Source organism: Octopus sinensis, unplaced genomic scaffold, assembly GCF_006345805.1.
Source record: "Octopus sinensis unplaced genomic scaffold, ASM634580v1 Contig08735, whole genome shotgun sequence".
In the NCBI taxonomy this organism is placed as follows: domain Eukaryota; kingdom Metazoa; phylum Mollusca; class Cephalopoda; order Octopoda; family Octopodidae; genus Octopus; species Octopus sinensis.
In genome coordinates this window covers 377,415-396,975 of record NW_021831284.1, presented here as the reverse complement: position 1 = coordinate 396,975, position 19,561 = coordinate 377,415, and the positions used below count along the sequence as shown (strand labels likewise).

The window sequence follows — 19,561 nt, the reverse complement described above, 5'->3', positions numbered from 1 at the left end:
AATAATAATAAAATATTTAAGCACGTTATTGATATGAACTCGTCTCACGTGACTAAGATACGTAAATATAATCCTGATTATATCAAATATGGGTTTACTTGTATTGAAAAAGATGGATTTGAAAGCCCAAAATGTGTTGTTTGTATGAAAATTCTGTCGCACAATAGTATGAAACCGACAACTCTTTTAAGACACTTGCACACATGTCATCCGCATCTGATCCATAAAAATAAGGATTTTTTTATTTCTTTGAGTCAAAAAATGAAGAATCAAGTATTGACTCGTTTCATAAAAACTTTACCTTCTAATAATTCCATGCTATTAGCATCCTATATGATTTCATTACGTATAGCGAAAGAAAAGAAACCTCACAATATTGCCGAAAGACTGATTCTTCCTTGTTGTAAAGACATAGTGCGTACTCTTATTGGCACTCATGCTGAAAATATGATTTCGGATATACCACTATCAAATGATACTGTTCATTGACGAATTTCTGAAATGTCAGAAAATATTAAGCAGCAGGTTATTGATATTATTTATTTTAACAGGTGGTAGAACAAATAAAAACGTCATGCCATGAAAATTTCGCGATACAAGTTGACGAATCCACCGATGTAGCGAACTGTGCACAATTAATAATATTTGCTCGTTATGTCTATGATGGAGATTTTAAAGAAGAGTTTTTATTTTCCTATTTACTTGAATCGACCACTAAAGGAGAGGATATTTTTCAAGCAATTTCTACGTTTTTTGAGAATGTTGGGTTATCTTGGAACAATGTATGTTGTTGCACAACCGATGGAGCACCAGCAATGCTTGGCTTTCATTCTGGCTTTAGAGGTCAAGTTAGACTGGCTAACGAGAAAACGAAACATTTGCATTGTATGCTACATCGATATGCACTAGCTGCAAAAACATTACCCTCAGATTTAAGATATGTTCTGGATGATGTCGTACATATCGTAAATTATATTAAAAAAAGTGCTTTGCATTCTCGCATCTTCAGACTAATTTGCGAAGAATTTGAAAGAGACGACAAGACTTTGCTATTCCACACTGAAGTGAGATGGCTATCTCGGGGAAACATTCTTGCCAGAGTTTTTTTTTTGAGGAATGAATTATCTGAATATTTTAATCGCGAAAACAATTCCAAATCATCGGAATTTATTTCAAAATTAATGGATAGTTCATGGCTATCCAAGCTTGCCTACTTGAGAGATGTTTTTTCTCGTATAAATTTACTCAACAAATCGCTTCAGGGAAGGCGCGAAACTGTAGTTGATTTTGTGGATAAAATTAAGTTTGTGAGCTTTTTAATATTAACTATTAGTGCCTTTGTTATGAAGTTACAACTGTGGAAAGAAAAAGTTAAACTGAATAATTTTACTATGTTTGAATCTTTTGAAGAAGAATCTGTTAAAATAGATGCAGTTGAAACCAAAAAAATAATCGACCTTATTTACGCACATTTAACATATCTTCAAAAAGAAGTAAATAAATACTTTCCAGAATTGCGCAATATTGATTTGAAATTAATTCGTACACCGTTTGATGTTGATCCACGTTTAGTCGATGAAAATATTCAAGAGGCTTTTATTGATATGGTCAATAATTCGAATGCTAAAGATTTGTATGAAAAACTTCCTTTGTCAAGATTTTGGTGCAAAATGTGCTATTTTTATCCTTCCGTAAGCGCAAATGCATTAAATTTGTTGCTTATTTTTCCGACCACGTATTTATGCGAACATGGCTTTTCAGCACTTCTCAATATAAAAAATACTCATCGAGCAAGACTAAATATTGAGGATGATATCAGAGCATGTTTGTCGATAACTGAGCCTCAAATTGAAAAAATTGCTGCAAAAAAACAATATCAACCTTCTCATTAATTTTATTTCCTTTTTTAATAATAAATTGTGTTTTTAGAAAAGTAATAATTTTTTGATAAAAAATTTGTAAAAATATGCTGGGGGTCCGCGAATTTTTTTATTCACTTACAAGGGGTCCGCGACCAAAAAAAGGTTGAGAACCACTGCTATAAAGGAAATATTCATTAATTTCTAAAAAAGTATATTATATTTCAGATTGTCCTATTTTAGTACTAATACAAATTATTAACGTCTTTTTTACGAATAAAAGAAAATTGACGAAAAAGCGAACAACACTGTATAGCAAATGAAAATAATACGTTCTCTGTCGATTTCGTTAAACTTAATATTTCTTGGAGTAAAAATACAAATTAATCTTATATTAGACAATTGTGGGATTCTTTTTCTATTGTGGTGGAATGATGATGCAAAACTACGTAGACACAAAGAATCAGTCTCTTCAATCTTTTCGCTACTCGGGGATTATCTATTTAGTTATTGCCCTCGTGTTTTTATTTGGATTATCAGCTGGATTTATATCCCTAATTAGAAAACGTACATTTTGGAGATTGACTGTACAATATTTTTTTATGATAAATTATAGTATGTCATCTATCTGTTGGCGATATTAGCATTGATAGTGTCATTTCTTTGCTTATATTTTCTGAATAACAACGAAGTATGTGCTTTTTGGACAAAAATTGAAAATTATGTGAAAGACATGTTCAACAATTATGAACATAGCAGTCCAGAAATTGACTTTTGGCACAGAACCTTGAAATGCTGTGGTTCTTATTCTCCGAATGATCCTTTTACTAACATCCCATCTAGCTGCAACTCTAAGGATGAAACATTCTATACTGTTATAGAAATTTAATATATTTTAGGGCTGCATACCTAAAATCAAAAATCTGGTCGATAGAAACAAAATCGCAATAGCAGCAGTAGGAAGTAGTATCAGCATTGTTACGGTTTCTTTTTTATTTTTTTGTATTTTTAGTTGCTTGGAATTTTGTCGTCATACCTTAACTGTTAATTGTTTAGAGTTATCCGGATTATTAGTTTTGGATTTAATTAATTAATAAAACTTTTAATTTCTTTAAAAGTGTTTTTAGCAGTATATTCGAAAACGGAAATAATCTAAATAAGTTCCAAAATAGTTAATTTTATTATGTAAGCTTGTCTCATTAGTTGAGGTGAGGACTTTACGAAAACGGAAAGAGCAAACTTAAAAAATACGTTTTGAATCTTTTAAGCCAATAATTACGTCGTCACCCGACAACTCACCTGAGTTTGAGCGTTGTAGATTTCTAAGAAGCTGGAGCATGCTGACCTTATAGTGTTGTTTGATAGTACAGGATCGATAATTTAGTATGATCTATAACTCCAACAGCCCACACACATTGCTCAGAATTCGAAGTGAGAGAGAACAAAAGAGAAAGACTCAGGAAAAGGGACATTTTAACTTTCTTTCTTAAAAGAGGCGTATCCTAAAGTCACTGCTAAGAAGGTTAGGAAATTGAAAGTTTCTCTCAGAGTGTCCCAAAAAAGAAACTTACCACTTTTGGAAAATAAGATTGACATCTTATTATTGCGTTTCCCACAAAATAAAAATTCATCAATAGTATTCACATGATCAAAAAGCGAACATAGAAACAAACTAACAGACGTTAAAAATGTCGGTTGATTTTTCCTATTGAATACTTATCCTGAATTTATTTTTATTGATTCGTTTAATTAATTGCTCCAGGATATTACATGACAATGCTTTTTAACTTTATTTCATTATTTGAGGGAATGAATTTAGTGAGTTCAAATTCAGAGTAAGAATCAGACCAAAGACGATGATTCTTTTTAACCATAAATAGAATGATAAACCGTCCTAATCAAAGCAGGTTCCAAGATGTTGTGTTCGCAATAAGTCAGTTGATGAATTTTCGTAGCTACTAATTGCATTTCTTCATGTCTACAGAAATAACAATTTTAAGGATTCCGTTTTAAGATATAGCCGCACGACAATACAAGTAAAATTCTTCGACTTTTAGGTTAATTTGTATTTTTTGTTTAACATTCCAGTGATCCCCTGCTCTTCCAATATATTAACTATATCAGGGTTTCTCAACCGGGGGTACATGTGCCTAGGGGGTACTCGAGAAGATCCAGGGGGTACGCGGAACATTTTTTAATTTGTTATTATTAAGATGATTTTAATATTCAATTTGATAATTTATTGAAAACTTATGGTTATAAAAATATTTTTAATTGCGATGAAACATCTTTCTATGTTAAAAAATTTTTTTCAAGATCTTGTGTCGAATCGATAGAAGCAGATTTAAGAAATAAGAAAAATTTGAAATTGACTGATTATTTCAAAAAAAATGTTTTAAAAATAATGATTTATTTTAATCAAAATCAAATTAAAAAACAGAATAGAAATCTATCAAACTATAGAGCAAAAAAGCACAACTTATTGTATTATCGGCATATAAACACTTTGGAGAATGTGAAAGAATTCTTTGTTCGCAAGTAAACCAAAATTTTAATTTAATGAACTATAATTCAATAGTTTGAACCAGACCCCTGTTTGGAAGGGCACCTCCGCTTTCTGGGGCACTTTGGTGCCCCACCCCGGAGTTAGACTGTACAGATAGTCTTGAAGTTTTTCAATCAAAACGCATTAAATATGATGAGCACGGGACCCTTACATCATATGTATTGCCTCAGATCGCAAAACCATATATGGAGATTTCATATGAGGTCTTTTAAACATGAATTATTTGTAGATTGCTCAACTTATAGTCAGAAACAAAGTATCTCATTGTTCTGGAGGAAAACTAATAAAACCAGGCGCGTTACTAATGGCAAGATTACTGATTGGGAAAGATGCTGAAAAAGAATTTAAGAATATACTACTTTCGAATGATACCATTTTTCTATTCATGAGATGTCAAAAGATTTGCTAGAACAACTAATTTTTCGTAGTCAATTTTTAATAAGCATCCAGTTGGATGAATCTACAGATATCAGTTCAATGTGCCATTTAGTCGCATTGGTTCGATTTGTTGAAGACGATTCTGTCGTGGACGAGTTTTTATTTTGTTTGAAAATGACAGGAAGAACACGAGGAAATGATACGATGCCTCAAGAATTGAAAATTCTTCTTGATTCGATCGTAAAGTCAGTTAATTTGATTCGTGCGAGGGCGACTAATCATAGGCTTTTAAAATTATTATGTGAAGAAATGGGAACAGAACATTCAGTTCTAATTTTCCACACTGAAGTTCGGTGGTTGTCAAGAGGAAGGGTGCTTAAACGGTTTGCCGAACTAATTGGTGCACTCATTACTTTTTTACAAGAAATAAATAATATAAAACTCGCCAATATGTTTGCAGATTATGCCTTCAAACAAAAGTTATTCTATCTTGCTGATATATTTGGAATAATAAACGAATTAAATTTATGCATACAAGGTAAATCTTTCTTTTTTATCCCGAAGGTAATAATATCTCAAGCATAGAAGCTTTTGAAAAAGTATCTGCATTTAAGCAAAAGTTGAATTTATGGAGAAAAAAATTAACTAAAAATGTTATTTCCATGTTTCCGATGTTGGAGGAATTAATTGGAAATAATAAACCTGAAAATAGATTATTTTAAACATCGACGAACACCTAAAAATTTTGCAAATTCAATTCGGAGAATATTTTAATAGCGATCAGATTGTCCCCGATTGGATTTTAGAACCATTTTTGTATAAGATTGATGAGGCTCAAGAACTTCCTTTTCTACAAGAATTAATCGATTTACGAAGCTCTGCGACTGCAAGGGTTACTTTTACAATTTTTGTGATTATTCAGATATATTTCAATTCTTGCACACTTATGGAATTTTGGAGTAGAATGATTCCAAGGTATTCGTTATTGACTATGGCTAGTATGCAATATTTAATTCCTTATCCAACAACATACTTTTGCAAAACTACAATGTCTTGTTTATCATTTATTAAAAATAAATCTCGTAATCGATTGAAAGTTGGAGATGATATACGAATCGCTCTTAGCAACATGGATTCGAATATTAGAAATCTTGTTGCAGAAAAGCAACAACCAATATCTCACTAGAATTAAATCTTTTCATTTTTTCGGCATAAAATATTTTATTGATTTTGTTTAGTTAGAAAATAATTTATATTTTATAATTAAATCATTTATTTTTAAAACAGTCCTTAAATATTTTTTAATTTAAAGCATGAAAATTGTTTAGTGTGTATCTTGACATTTGATTATAGGTAAATGTTCAATCGACTCCAAATACCACATGTTGTATAATAAAACACTGCGGACTACAAATAATGTGCGATTGTGGACTGGACATGTCATCTTTATCCCACTTTCGACCATTTTCAGAGTCCCTTGGCCCAAATCATGACCCTATAATTTCCTCTAAACAAAATTCAAGCACATTTTCTGACGTTTTTGGCTTATTTTAACTGACTTTAGTTAATAATTGAGAAAAATGACTTATCCTTACTCAATGGAGAATTTTTGTTCTCACCGCCAAACGTTAGTGTGATTTCTATTAAGAATTTTAGATATTTTCAGATGTAATGAGCACAATCAATGCTATAATATTGACCAACCCTCTTGATATGCTGGGAATTGTGTACATTACACAGGAATGCGAATATAATGGACTTATTTATGCAACTGAACCATGTTTTCAATATGGAAAGTATTATTAATTGTAATATTTTAAAGATTGCTGATTAATGAGTTGATCGAGTACATTAAACGATTAAGCCAACTAGGACAAAGGCAGAAAATTGATTTAAAAATATTAAAGTTATTCAAATTATAAAATTAAATATAGAAAATTTAATAAAATTATTGGTGTAAATATACCAATTAAATCACTAATTACAATGGTTGAAGAAGCAGATATACAAAATATATTTTCTCTTTTTAAGACCGTAAGCTATGGGGAAATTGTGGTATGTCTTTTTTGGCTTTATTCTTCAAGAATTTATTCGAGGGAAGGCTGAGGTTGTCTTTTTATAGTTCGGGATACTCACTGGGAAGTGCCAACGTGCTTTTACAGTTTCCGTCGATTTCTGTTGGATATTTATTTTTATATTAGATTTTTTATATCAGTAGAACGAGTCTTTCACCGTGTCATGCTCGAGTATGAATTTTATTACCAGTATAGTAGTCATTGGACGTCACATCGGTCACCAAAGCTGATTATGTGTTGGTATCAAGTCCCGTGTTTTGCGGAAAACGATCCAATTCAGTTTATCAGGAGACATTGGATCAAATGGACTCCATTTTGGATACTGAGGGGTCGGTTATTATCCCATGTTTGCCATACGGACACATTTTTGACATTATTTTGTCTTTGGCTGACAAAATTCAAAATGGTCGTAATATTTATATTTATGTCGTTTCTCCTGTTGCAAAGTCAGTTCTATCACATTGTGACATCTTCAGTGAATGGTTGTGTTTGAGGGATCATTGCTTAGGTTGGCCGAACAAATGTGTTCCCGCCTTTTCGATTCGATTTCACCTTTGCCTTTCCAAGAAGTTTTTTTATCCTGAAATTAAAATTTTAGTTAATAAACTCAGGAAGATTGTTATTTCATGATACTTGTTATGGTTTGTAATTGGTGGGTTAATTTGTGTAGATGATTTTGCAAGGACTTTGAAGTTTCCCGCAGTTGTCTTTTGTGGGCATGTCTCATTATGTTTTGGTGATGTTGTCCATCTCATGAAACTGTTTGACAATAGAAAACCAGCTAATGGAGTAATTATTACCGGTGTGAGTTATTTGATTTATTTTTAGATCCAAATTTTCAATTTTTTAATACCTGTAAAAAATTCTTACCAATTAATCTAAAGGTTGTAATGTTTGTGATATTTAGATTATTTTTTCTCCAATCAACAATTATCTGGATCCCAATCAACTGAGTCAAATGATTAGTAGGATCTCCCCAATTCAAGCACTTGTGGTTAATCAAAATTCTTTCCGGTCTCTCAAAAATAGAAAGGTCTTTTGGTTTGATTTAAATATAGAGATCTTGTAGTAATATTTATACATTTCTTAAACCTGGCCAATCTTTTTCGATAAAAATCGAAACTAAGCTTCCTGCGCAGATTCATTTTGCAGTAATTTACTTATTTTGTACATAAATTAGCTTGAACAAGCTATTGAAAATGAAAGAGATCCAGAGACTAACATATCACCTGTTTTCGTTGAGATAGCTCATAACAATCCTGTTTGCACTCTGAAGGTAAGATTTGGGTTTATTTCGTGATGTAGGAATGTGATGGATTTGACTTGAGAAGTCCTTTTAAGCCGTTTTTAGATGCAAAATTTGGACGAAAATCTGCCCTGAGAAGGCTTTATATGGCAGGATTCCAAGTCCATCCTACCGGTGATCCGAATAAATTTTATGTCGCAAATGCAAAAAACAGAGATTATTCGGCATTCAGTGAATGGACTTTCAGTGAAAATGATTCATCTCTAAACATGACTTCGGATAATCTCAACATGCTGTCTAAATTAGCTGAAATATTTGGTTATGATGAGTAAAAGTTTTTTGTATTTTGTAATAGACCTTCATTCTATAGTTTATAGAAAATTTAAGGATAATTTTATCAACTAAGATAATGCTTCCGTTTTAGTGTTATACAGTCCGACCCCGAATTGGGGCACCAAGTGCCCCAAAAAGCTGGGCATTTTTACATTATGTTTCTATGATAGTGCAAATAATAATGAAAGCAATACTACACTTACGCTGTTGACTAATGAGACTGAGAAACATATTTTAGAATGCGTGTGGTATTTATGGAGTTAAATCTCATATGGTTTTAAAATAAACGACTGAGACCTCTTGGAACAAAAAATTTTTAGTTTTCAAGAAAAATATAGAATTATTAAATTTAAGGAAAAATCATTGATTCAAATCTGTTAACAATCTCGTCAGCAATTGCCATTGAAGATGTTGAAGCCGGAGAAGCCGAATTTCTAACATGAAGAATTCTTGGGGTCGACCCATCCAACAAAGGACCTTCTTCGAATACAAAATCATCAACAAACGTCCCTTTTTCGTCCAATGCTTGAGCTCTAACACCGGAAGGACCTCTAAATATGTGTAAAACAATTTTAAATACCTAATTATATCATCAATAGTCAATTCTGGCATATACTTGTTCATTTCATGCAATTTCTTTTTGATAAAAAGACTCTTAGAGACTTGAGAGATTCCAAACCCATAAAAATTATACGCTAGCTTCCAGAAGCCCCTATAAATAATAAACAAACAAAACGTACGGAGAAGTGATCATTTGGAACATGTCGGAAACACTGACATGTCCATAAGAATATCCCTCACGGTGAAAAGCAAGTACCGCATTTGGTCCCAAAAGAACTCCTCCGTCAATTTGAGGAGTAAAATGGACCCCGAGAAAGGGAAGACCAGGATATGGAACCTTCAAATTAAAATAAACGGTCAAAACAAATACCGGATAAACACATCCATTGATCAACTCTGGACGTTTTAAAATAAGATATTCTCCCCTCACAGGTACGATCGATGGAACTAAACTACCCCCGCATGCCCTAGCGAGTCGATCTGAGTAAAGACCGGCACAAAAAATAACATATTTCGCCTCGATCTTGTATTTCTAAACTTGCTCTCTAAATCTTTAATTTTACTTGACAAGAATCTTTGGAAAGAATAGAAATTGGATAATTTTTTAATGGACTCATTTCAATCTCAGAAACTTCAAAGCGGGTGTAGATCTTTCCTCCCAAATTTGAAAAATCAGTTGCAAACGACTCAGTGACCATTCCGTAGTCAACTATACACGTGGAAGCACAGTGGAGAGCCGAGACCCCCTTTGAAATAACGTAATTAAATAAACTGTAATAAAAGGTTCGATTCTTTTAATTTGTTCAATATTTTCCAAAAATTTAACTTCTTGGACATTATTAGTAACTGCTTGTTCATATAAAGATTTTAAAACTTGGACTTCAGATTGATTTAAAGCCACTATCAACTATTATTGAAAATATATATTTTTTACCTTTCCACATTTTTTGTAAGGAATTTCATTTTTGTTAAGATATTCTATTAGTTTCCGACGACCAGTAATACACAAAGATGCTTGGAGACTTCCTGGCTTGTAATATATCCCAGAATGAATGACCCCACTATTTCTGCCTGATTGATGAAGACCTTAAACATTACTAAAAACGGCGATTATCACCCACGTCTATTTCCTTTTCCAATATTGCTGTTTTTAATTCCGGATATTTGATTTTTATTGCTCTTGCAGTGGCACAGCCCACTATTCCTCCGCCAACAATAACGACGTCACATTGGTAGTCCGAAGATCTAGTTTTTATTTTTTAATTATACAATTTATATTCGTGGCTTTGAAATTTTAGTTTTTGACATTTTCTTTTTTGGAAAAATGTAAATTTCACCTTTGTCAAAATACGGCACATCATAGTCGTGACAAATATTTGAAATATATTTAGGTATATTGAAAAAATATTTAAATAAATATATACGATTTGTTAAATATTTCTTTAAAAATGTAACTTTCTAGGTTAGTTTCCGAACCAATCCCTAACAAAATCACTTTAAAAATCCTCCGATCGTAACTTAAACGCACTAAAAAGGATGCTGAAATGTTTTTTCATGATAATTTTGGACACAGTTAGTCCTAAAAAAACTCTTAATCTAATAAACTTTCTAGAGAATGTATGGAATTTCGGCGTTTCAGAGTTCTCTTATATTTGCCAAAATAAACTGAGAATCAGTGAAAAGGGCCAGAATGGAGATACGCGTTCAAATCGAGAAATCAACTCCAATTATCAAACCAAAAAGTTTTTTCAACAAAACAGACGAAGCTGTCGAGTTAAATTCGATTTTAAAGGACTTTGATGACTTTCCTCATAAGTAGACTTGTATGAAGATAAGATCACTGAGTTTTTATCCTCAACATCAAGAGAACAGAAGCAGGATGTTTGTGAGGAATATTACAACACAGTATGTTTACCTAGTTTCACTACAAGGACCTCCTGTTTGAATTTACTTCGAATATGCCGAACCATTATGCAGAACTGGCTGTGGCACTGAGTACGTCCAAAGTTCTGCTGACTGTAAACGCAATCAAAGCAGCCACCAAAGTTAAATAAGTGATTTCAGCAAACAGGGTTTTGGGACGTCCGAGTCGTTTCTAGTCTCGGCCCTGCTGATTCAAAACAATGACTGGTTGAGCTATACAACAAAAGTGGACTTGCACTGTTAATTAGCTTAGCCCACAAAAAAGATTTGCGGAATCTAATTGATGGAGAAACCAGTGGAATCCTCAAAGACGTCCTCTTGGCCCTCATTGATGTCAAAATCATTGACCAATAAGGTTGAGAAAGGAACAATTGAACCCAGAACTGAAAAGGAGATTTGTGTTGACGGAAAACTCATCGTGGACCGACCTCTTGCCTAACAACAAGCCAGGAAATAGCAGGAATTGCTCATCATCATATTAATATCACCCCTTTTTTCCTGGACGTGTTTATTTACCAGAATAGATACCAGTCGGCGGCTTTTCTCCAAGAATATAACCGTGTATGTCCTGTCTGTCACTTTAGTTAACTAGCGAAGATTTCCTCTCTTCAACTAAGAGAAGTTTTAACCATGACGGACAGAAAATAGCGAAACTTTTCAGTACATGTGTGTAATACTTTTCAGCCTTGCCCACGCTCTCTCCGATCTATTTCTTTGCATATCTGATTAAGAAAGCACTAAATCCGAGGTATGGAATGAAGGAAAAAGGCCTGACGGGATAACTGTGTTTCCTTTCAACAGGGGGAAGCCTCTCACCTGGGATGCCACGTGTGTGGACTCTTTCTCGCCTCAGAACCTGCTGATGTCCGCCTCCGCTCCTGGATCTATTGTCACAACCGCGGAATGCAAAAAGATGCGGAAGTACTCCTCACTTACGGAGAAGTTCCAATTCCTTCTATTCGCGGTTGAGACTTCCGGTTCCTTGGGCAGTAAGGCAATCAGCTTCGTTCAGGAGATCGGGTCCCGCATGTCTGCTATCACAGGCGACGCCCGCGAATCGAGATGGTTTTTCGAGCGGATATCCCTTGTGATAGTACGCTCTAACTCTTTCTCGATCGCGTCGGCTTCCCGTCCATGAAGCTTTTAATTAATTAACTTGTAGTTATTCATCAAATAGTTTTTTAAAAAAAATTGTATCCATTTGAAAAAACAATACAAGTACAGTGAAACCTCTCGAATCCGCTGCTTCTCGAATCCGCTTGTTTTAATCAAAAATTTGAAATTTCCTATGAATGATTCTTGAATCCGCTTGTTTCTCGAATCCGCTCCTCAAGTATTATGAAAAAATTTTTTTATCTAATTGTAAGTTAAATTAATTAACATTTTAAAATTCTCATTACACGTTAAATTGTATTTTCCCGTTTGAGTTCGGCAAGTCTTGTTATGGGATGCGACGTGTTCAGACACTTTCTCGGAGCTCAACCTTCCTTCTTCAGCTGTCGAGCCTGGCTCAGTCTCTCGCAAAACCGAGAAGATGAAGATTGGAAAGTACAAGGAGCTCTCTGAACGGTATCTGTTCACTCCATCGCCGTCGAGACTTCCGGCGTCATCGGCGAAAAGTCTCTTTCCTTTTAAAAAAGCTTGGCCGCATGATCTCCATAAACGGGGAGACCCACGCGAGTCCAAGTGGCTTTTCGAAAGGATTTCCTTGGCCATAGTACGTGGAAACTGTGTTTCCATTTACGATGCCGGGAATTTAGTTAGTTAATAATATTTGTAGTTGTTCATTTTAACCATTATTCTAAAATATCAAAAAAAAATTGTATTTTTGTGATGCGTCGTTGTGTTAGACTTTCTATCAACGAAAAAATTTCTATACTACGTGCTTTAAAGCCGAATTTACCAATTTGAAAATAAATGATATAATCGAAAAGGTTGAGGCAGGGGAAAATTGTCAGAATGCAATTAATGGAATCACCCTTAAAACTGCTGCGACATTAACATTCTTCGCTTGGAATAAAGTACTCCTACGACCATCAAAAATTGTTTCCGTCATGCACAAGGATGGATAAAATGTGAAACAATCACAATCAACAGTGAATCTAAGAACTACGAAAATAATTATGAAGAAATAATTAAGAAATTTCAAATTGACGATCCAATATCTTATAGTGAATTTGTTGATTACGGATATACTGAAAATGAAGAGCTAATCGAATTTTTAGACAAATCTGAACAAGCTGGTACATTACAGTCAAAAAAAGTTCAATCAGTTAGTGATTTTATTTAATAATTGTCGTAAGTTATAATGTCTAGGCCCGTTCTAAGTGTCCGGAGTGATAAATCGGATTTATCACTCCAAATCATCTAAATTCTTTGTTTAAGATCTGAAATTCTTAATGATTACTTTTGTTAATTCAATAATTTTTTAAATTATTAAAATTTGAAAAAAGTAACTCAGTTAACAAGAACGCGGAAATTAAACAAAGAAATTTTCATAGTAACGAACATAAAAATGTAAGATTACTCTATGCGAATTTTTTTTCACAATTAACCTCAATTAATTAAATTCAAATCCTTTAGTTTTATAACTATTTGTTGATTGCTAAAAAGACTATAAAATATAGATATTGACTAAATCGAAAACCGAAACTAAACATAAAAATAGATAATAAAATTTACAAACATTGTCCCAAACAGTCTCGTATAATATAAATTCAGTTTTCAACAGAGTCTGTATTCAACCGCTACATATGATTCTGTGCAAACTCTTCCGGTCTTTATTTATGTGACGAAGAGGGTTTAGACGAGATGACCTTCTTCCAGTATAGAAGCAACGTCTCCTATGTCGAATAAAACAAAGCAAAAGTTCACTTATATTATGAAACAATTTTTAAAGAAACATTACAAATTGATTGAATATAAAATGAAAATGTAATTTTTTAAAAGTTAATTTTTTTAATCATTGACTTTGGAATTGTCTTCCTTTCACCAGATGTGCAATTCTCAACGAGAACGGAATGCAGAGAAACTTCTTCCACTACTAGAAATTGTTCCTTGCTAAAAAAACTAGTGAGTGGATATTTTCTTGTTTTTATATTTTTATCGAAATCAATTTTAATTGTTACAGTTTAAAAAACGTAAAACTGTTAAATAAAAATTTAAATTTTTGAATATAAAAATCCGGAAAAAAATATAGACATTTTATCCCCAATTCGACCCATTTCCTATCTAATTCAACAAAAATAAAATTTCAATTTTTTTGCCTACCAGAAAAACATGCGGGTACATTTTACCAATAATTTCATCCGTATCCCCGTATAGGACGCTATTTAACCAAAATTAGGCGACACAAATAAAATTTATTCCCAAAATCATAATGATTTGGAGTGATAAATCCGATTTATCACTCCGGACACTTAGAACTGGCCCGGACGCTATAACTTACGACAATAATTATACTTAGGAAACAATGATTGAAGAGGAATCAAATGAGAAAAAAGTTGATCTCTCAGAAGCCTTCAGAGCTCTAGAGATTATTAAAACTTATGCTTCTCAGGTAAATGCAGATATAGATGATCATGAAAATATTATGCGAATTGGGGAAATGCTAAGAAAATCAATTAAAAAAAATAAAATTTCTGATTTTTTTGAATATAAATAATTTTATGTATTCAGTCATTTGTATATGAAAAGAAATACTTAATCTATATTGTGAGTTCATGTTTCAACTATAAAATATTATTTAAATTGCCTCTCGAATCCGCCGATTTCTCGAATCCGCCGATTTTGGGACCGACCAAAAATCGGCGGATTCGAGAGGTTTTACTGTATTATTTAGTTTTTACTATGCATCGTAGATCTAGTCAAATGATGTTCAATGAAACTTTTGTAAACACAAAGGAATCATTAAAATGTTCACACCTGATCTCAGAATTGATAGCAAAACAACTAAAACCTCACACAATTGGCGAAAACTTGATAATTCCTGCTTGTCGTATTATTGCTCGAACTATGTTTGGTCATGAACAAAAAATAATGAAGATACCTTTGTCAGATAACACTGTTTCTCGTCGGATTTATGCTTTGTCGGAGAATATTGAAAAAAGTGTCTCATTTTCTATTAAAGAAACTCGATTTTCATTACAACTTGACGAAGCCACAGATATTTCGGGAATGGCACATTTGTTGGCATATATACGATTTGTTTATTCTGGGAAAATTACAGAACAATTCTTGTTTTTGCTAGCCTCTTTTAACTACACTACTCAACCAATTGATATGTTCATGATATTAAACGATTATTTCAATATCAAGAATATTTCATTTGCCAATTGTATTGGTATATGTACAGATGGAACCCCGTCTATGTCTGGTCGTATTAATGGACTTGTTTCATTAGTTAAATCTAAAAATAATGAGATAATATCATCACATTGTTTTTTGCATCGATAAGTATTGGTTGTAAAAACATTACCTATGAATTTAAAATCTGTCTTGGATAATATTATCCGAATGATTAATAATATAAAAAGTCGACCCAAAAAATCTCGCATTTTTACTACTCTTTGTGATGAAATGTGGTCAAACTTTACAAATTTGTTACTTCATACCGAAATTCGATGGCTAACGAGAAGTAAAGCATTAACGAGGGTTTTTGAATTAAAGGACGAAATGTATGAGTTTGCGAGTGTTCATAAAACGTCTTGCAAAACATTGAGAACAAGTCCTGAGAACAACCATGACTTCATTTCTGCAAGATCCATAAACTAGATTTGTCTGCATCTTTCCCAGTTCGACCGGGGCTTTGAAGAAAACCCATAAAACCGAAAAATACAAAAACTTGCCGCCCAACATTCCTTTGTCCCTCTGGCATTCAAGACCTCTGGAGCCTTCGCAAACATTCAAAATCCTAAAGGACTCGCCTCCTTATTGTTTAGAGAAAAATGAGACAGAGGATCTCGCTTACAAACTATTTACTTTTCCGTTATCTAACCGTCCTCTGGCAATGCTAACAAATAAAAATTTTGTCACAGATTGAATTATTCTTCAAATAAGTATATTTTTAATAACAAAAAATAATCAAAATTAATGAATGTCACTTATATTACTGGAATTAGATGCATTTCTAGAATGTTTAGATCGGCATCCATTCTCAGACTTGTCAGCCATCCTCGAATCTGGTTTACTCTCACACACCTCACTACACAAAGTGGCACATTGGGAAATCGGATTTGTCAATACACTACTAGAAAAAGACACTGCACTCCCATCCGAAATATTCCGATTATGTGATTTTAAATTTTGACAATTTTCTTCAGATTTTATAATCTCCAAATTCTTTGCGATAGCATTCTCGTAAGCCTTCCGCGATTCTGCGACCAAATTTAAAAGTCGATTAACGGAATGCTACACTATCATCTCATATCAACCTCAACTCCTGAATAATCGAAAATGCCGATCGTGGAAGCAGGCATTCCAGGTCTGATAATCTGCCCCAAACGACGGCGACTCAACGCAAAAACATAAGCCACCTCCTTCTCACGACACATCTCCAATATTCTCCCAACACACTCATTCAAGCCGCCTTTCGATTTAATATCTTCAATATTCGGAGCAATCAAAACAAGTCGAATTTTGTTTAGAACGAGTTGTTTGACTACTTGATGAATTCCTAAACAATAACGAAGCTTCGTCTTGGCCTACAAATTCAAATCCATCAATGCCTTATATGCATTTATCTCCATATTTCTTGACTGAAAAAACTTTAGTCGTTCCACAATCTCAGACACAACTCCATCAATGTCTATCGTACAGAAATGATCACAATAACTGCCAAACTAACCACTAATCAACAACTCTCTAAATTTGTCGCTATGAATATTTTTTTTGATGTTTTGATCTGTGAGAGGAGATTCAATCTGACCTTCTTCAGTCTTTCTTTCTCGAATTATGACTTTTTTTAGTGTGGTCAGTTTCCCGCGCTCTCCCTTTTTTCCCGGGTAATGTTTTGGGGCGGTCGAGTCGAGAATGTTTGGACAGGACACAATTTTTGACTTTGGATAAATATTTGAATTAAATTACTTGTTTTTTGGGTTTTACGATTTCTTTTTTTTCTTGGAAAACTTGCATGTTTTCAATATTCTATTTTAGTATAAAAAACAAATAAATTACAGCAAAATCGACAGCAGGGCCACGTTTTGCTTTTGTTTTAATTCTTTTTGAAGGTTTGGGAGGATCGGAAAAGTCCTCTTTTGTAGACAGAGAACTTAAATTTTGCGTTATTTCTAAAATAGGTTAAAAAATCACAACCAACGACAGGATTAGACAGGTTCTGTTCATTGACGATATCTTGAGGTTGTTGAGAATCCCTGATCGGGTAGATTTGAGAACAGTAAAGTCCACCGTGGTAGGGATAAGGTACGGCTATGCCAGAACTGCTGTCTTCGAGTGTATAATAAAATGGTGGTATATATACTGGAAATCTTGTGTTAATATTTATTAATTCTTACATTCGGACATGTTTGCTAGAATTATTGTTTTTGTCTTTTAGATTCATCTAATTTATTATGAAAATAACCAACTACAACAAAGTATTATTGACAGTCTATTTATTTTTAAAACTCAAAAATAATTATTAATAATTTTTAAGATTCTGGGTTCCCCGATTTTTCACTCCGGTGTTGTTTCTACCTTATCAGAAAAAACATCAAACCTTGCGTCAATGTCCTGTAATCTTGGTATCATCAATTCCCATTCGGCCCTGTTCTTATTGAGGAACTGTTTCGCCATTCCTAAACTACTGTTTACTGTCAGAAGCGACCATGCTTTGCCAATCCCGAGAGTCTTTCCAGATTCGACCATGCTCTTAGGACTTGCCTCGAATCAATATGTAATGCACCATTCGACGATCTTGGCTGGGAACAGGCAATACTCCCTATCAGTCATGGCGGCATCGGTGCGCGCTCAGCCGCTGACCTTTCTTTGCCAGCATTCCTTTCCTCCACACATGCAACGAGTACCCTTGTCCAAGAGATTCTCCAACCCTTTTCCAAATCTTCTTTGGACACAGAGTCAGTCGCCGCAAAAAGCCGCTGGCTTGGGTTATCTCTTGAGCTCCCTCAGAATCCGCACGCACAGGTCGAATGGAACAGGATCCTCTGCGAGCAGAAGTTGAACAACCTCAAGCCTAAGCTTAACCAACATCGCTTGGGTTGCTTATTGGCTGCCTCACAACCATATTCGGAGGCTTGGTTGACCGCTATCCCAATGGGTTTTATTGGAACCTTATTAGACGATGATTGCCTGAGGATCGGCATATCACTGGGCCTAGGTCTGAACGTATGCCTGGAACACCGGTGCTTCAGAGCCGGGCTCCGCAGCCAACCTGGCCGAAACGCTAAAAATCAAGAAATACAGTGCATTATCTCACCGCCATATCTTTGCCCCGATCGCAGTGAAGACATCGGGAGTCCTCGGCCCCAGAACTAAAAAATTCCTTATTAAACTGGGGGATTTGGCAAGCAGAAGAAGAAATGATCATCGGGAACGGACATGGCTTTTCCAAAGCATATCAATAGCCATCTTGCGTGGGAATTGCCATTCCATCCTATCCTCTGCTGCTAATTAGATATATTGACCTGAATGATTGATAAACATTAGTTTAAAAAAAGGAAAATAACTAATTGTAAAAATAACTCAAGAATAAATTTGTTTATTTTCTTAATTTTAAATACTACTTGGTTATAAATTCTTAATTATTTAAAAATTCTGTTAAAAATTGAATAAAAATTTTTATTCTTAAAATTGAAAATGATTGTATTGACTATAATAATTACAAGATTTTATAAGCTCCAACATTTGGTTTTCACCGTCGTTTAAAGCACCACAAACCACCAAACAACAAATCACCGGCTCACCAAAATCATACGAACCAATGTCCTCGAGAGTTGAATATCTGAAATTCATATCTTTATAAGCAATTCTGGCAAAACCAACACAAGGCGAGTTCAATTCAATTACTTCATTCATTCCATCTTGGAGAATAAAACAAAATAAATAAACTTGTCAATCTTCTTTTCGTTATTTGGCAAAGTTGTGAAGCAGCAGTTGAAATAGTCATATAACGGGGAGTTTCATATATTGGTCTCTGACTATATATATAATATGATTTAAAAACTTGATTATATTATCCATAGTTCTTTCTCTGTATCTAAGATCTATAATTAGACAGTCATAATCCAACCTAAAAGACACAAAGTGTGAAGACCACGCCTCTTGTTGGACAAAATTTTATCATAAAAACTATCAGGTTGCCAATTCTCGGTCCAGAAAACTATAGAAACTGTTTCTCCGAATTTTATTGCCTAAATCGTAACCTCTTGAATATAAACTGATAGTCCTGAAGTGCAAACAGCAGAAATTATAGAAGCGTTGTGAAGTACACGAATTTGTGGCTTTTGTTCTGTGTCCTTATAAGACATGTAAAGTGCAATATGAGTTGTGGCCCTTTGAATATAATTTTATTATACATCAGAGGGTCGCCACCCACGAGAAGTACAACATTATTTTCTAAGGATTGTTGGATTATTATATCTATTTAATAAACTATAATTAAATA

The 19,561-nt window shown here is 33.8% G+C and overlaps 2 protein-coding genes across 2 annotated transcripts; both read left to right on the top strand.

The window, feature by feature from the left end:
• The first annotated feature begins 333 nt into the window (after positions 1 to 333).
• On the top strand, positions 334 to 2,748 carry LOC118761105 (zinc finger BED domain-containing protein 5-like). The gene is made up of 3 exons (XM_036498776.1): positions 334 to 414; positions 552 to 1,691; positions 2,476 to 2,748. The coding sequence occupies exons 1-3, from the start codon at positions 334 to 336 to the stop codon at positions 2,746 to 2,748; spliced, it is 1,494 nt and encodes a 497-aa protein (XP_036354669.1).
• Positions 2,749 to 14,790: 12,042 nt separating this feature from the next.
• On the top strand, positions 14,791 to 15,396 carry LOC115227912 (protein FAM200A-like). The gene has a single exon (XM_029798617.1). The coding sequence runs from the start codon at positions 14,791 to 14,793 to the stop codon at positions 15,394 to 15,396; it is 606 nt and encodes a 201-aa protein (XP_029654477.1).
• Positions 15,397 to 19,561: the final 4,165 nt, after the last annotated feature.

What these genes read in the sequence shown, in the direction of transcription:
- LOC118761105 (XM_036498776.1), top strand. Translation starts at nt 334, where the DNA reads ATGATTTCATTACGTATAGCGAAAGAAAAGAAACCTCACAATATTGCC. An exon ending in TTCCTTGTTGTAAAGACATA is followed by an intron (nt 415 to 551) that starts GTGCGTACTCTT and finishes TTATTTTAACAG; the next exon opens with GTGGTAGAACAAATAAAAAC. An exon ending in TGTGCTATTTTTATCCTTCC is followed by an intron (nt 1,692 to 2,475) that starts GTAAGCGCAAAT and finishes GATAAATTATAG; the next exon opens with TATGTCATCTATCTGTTGGC.
- LOC115227912 (XM_029798617.1), top strand. Translation starts at nt 14,791, where the DNA reads ATGCATCGTAGATCTAGTCAAATGATGTTCAATGAAACTTTTGTAAAC.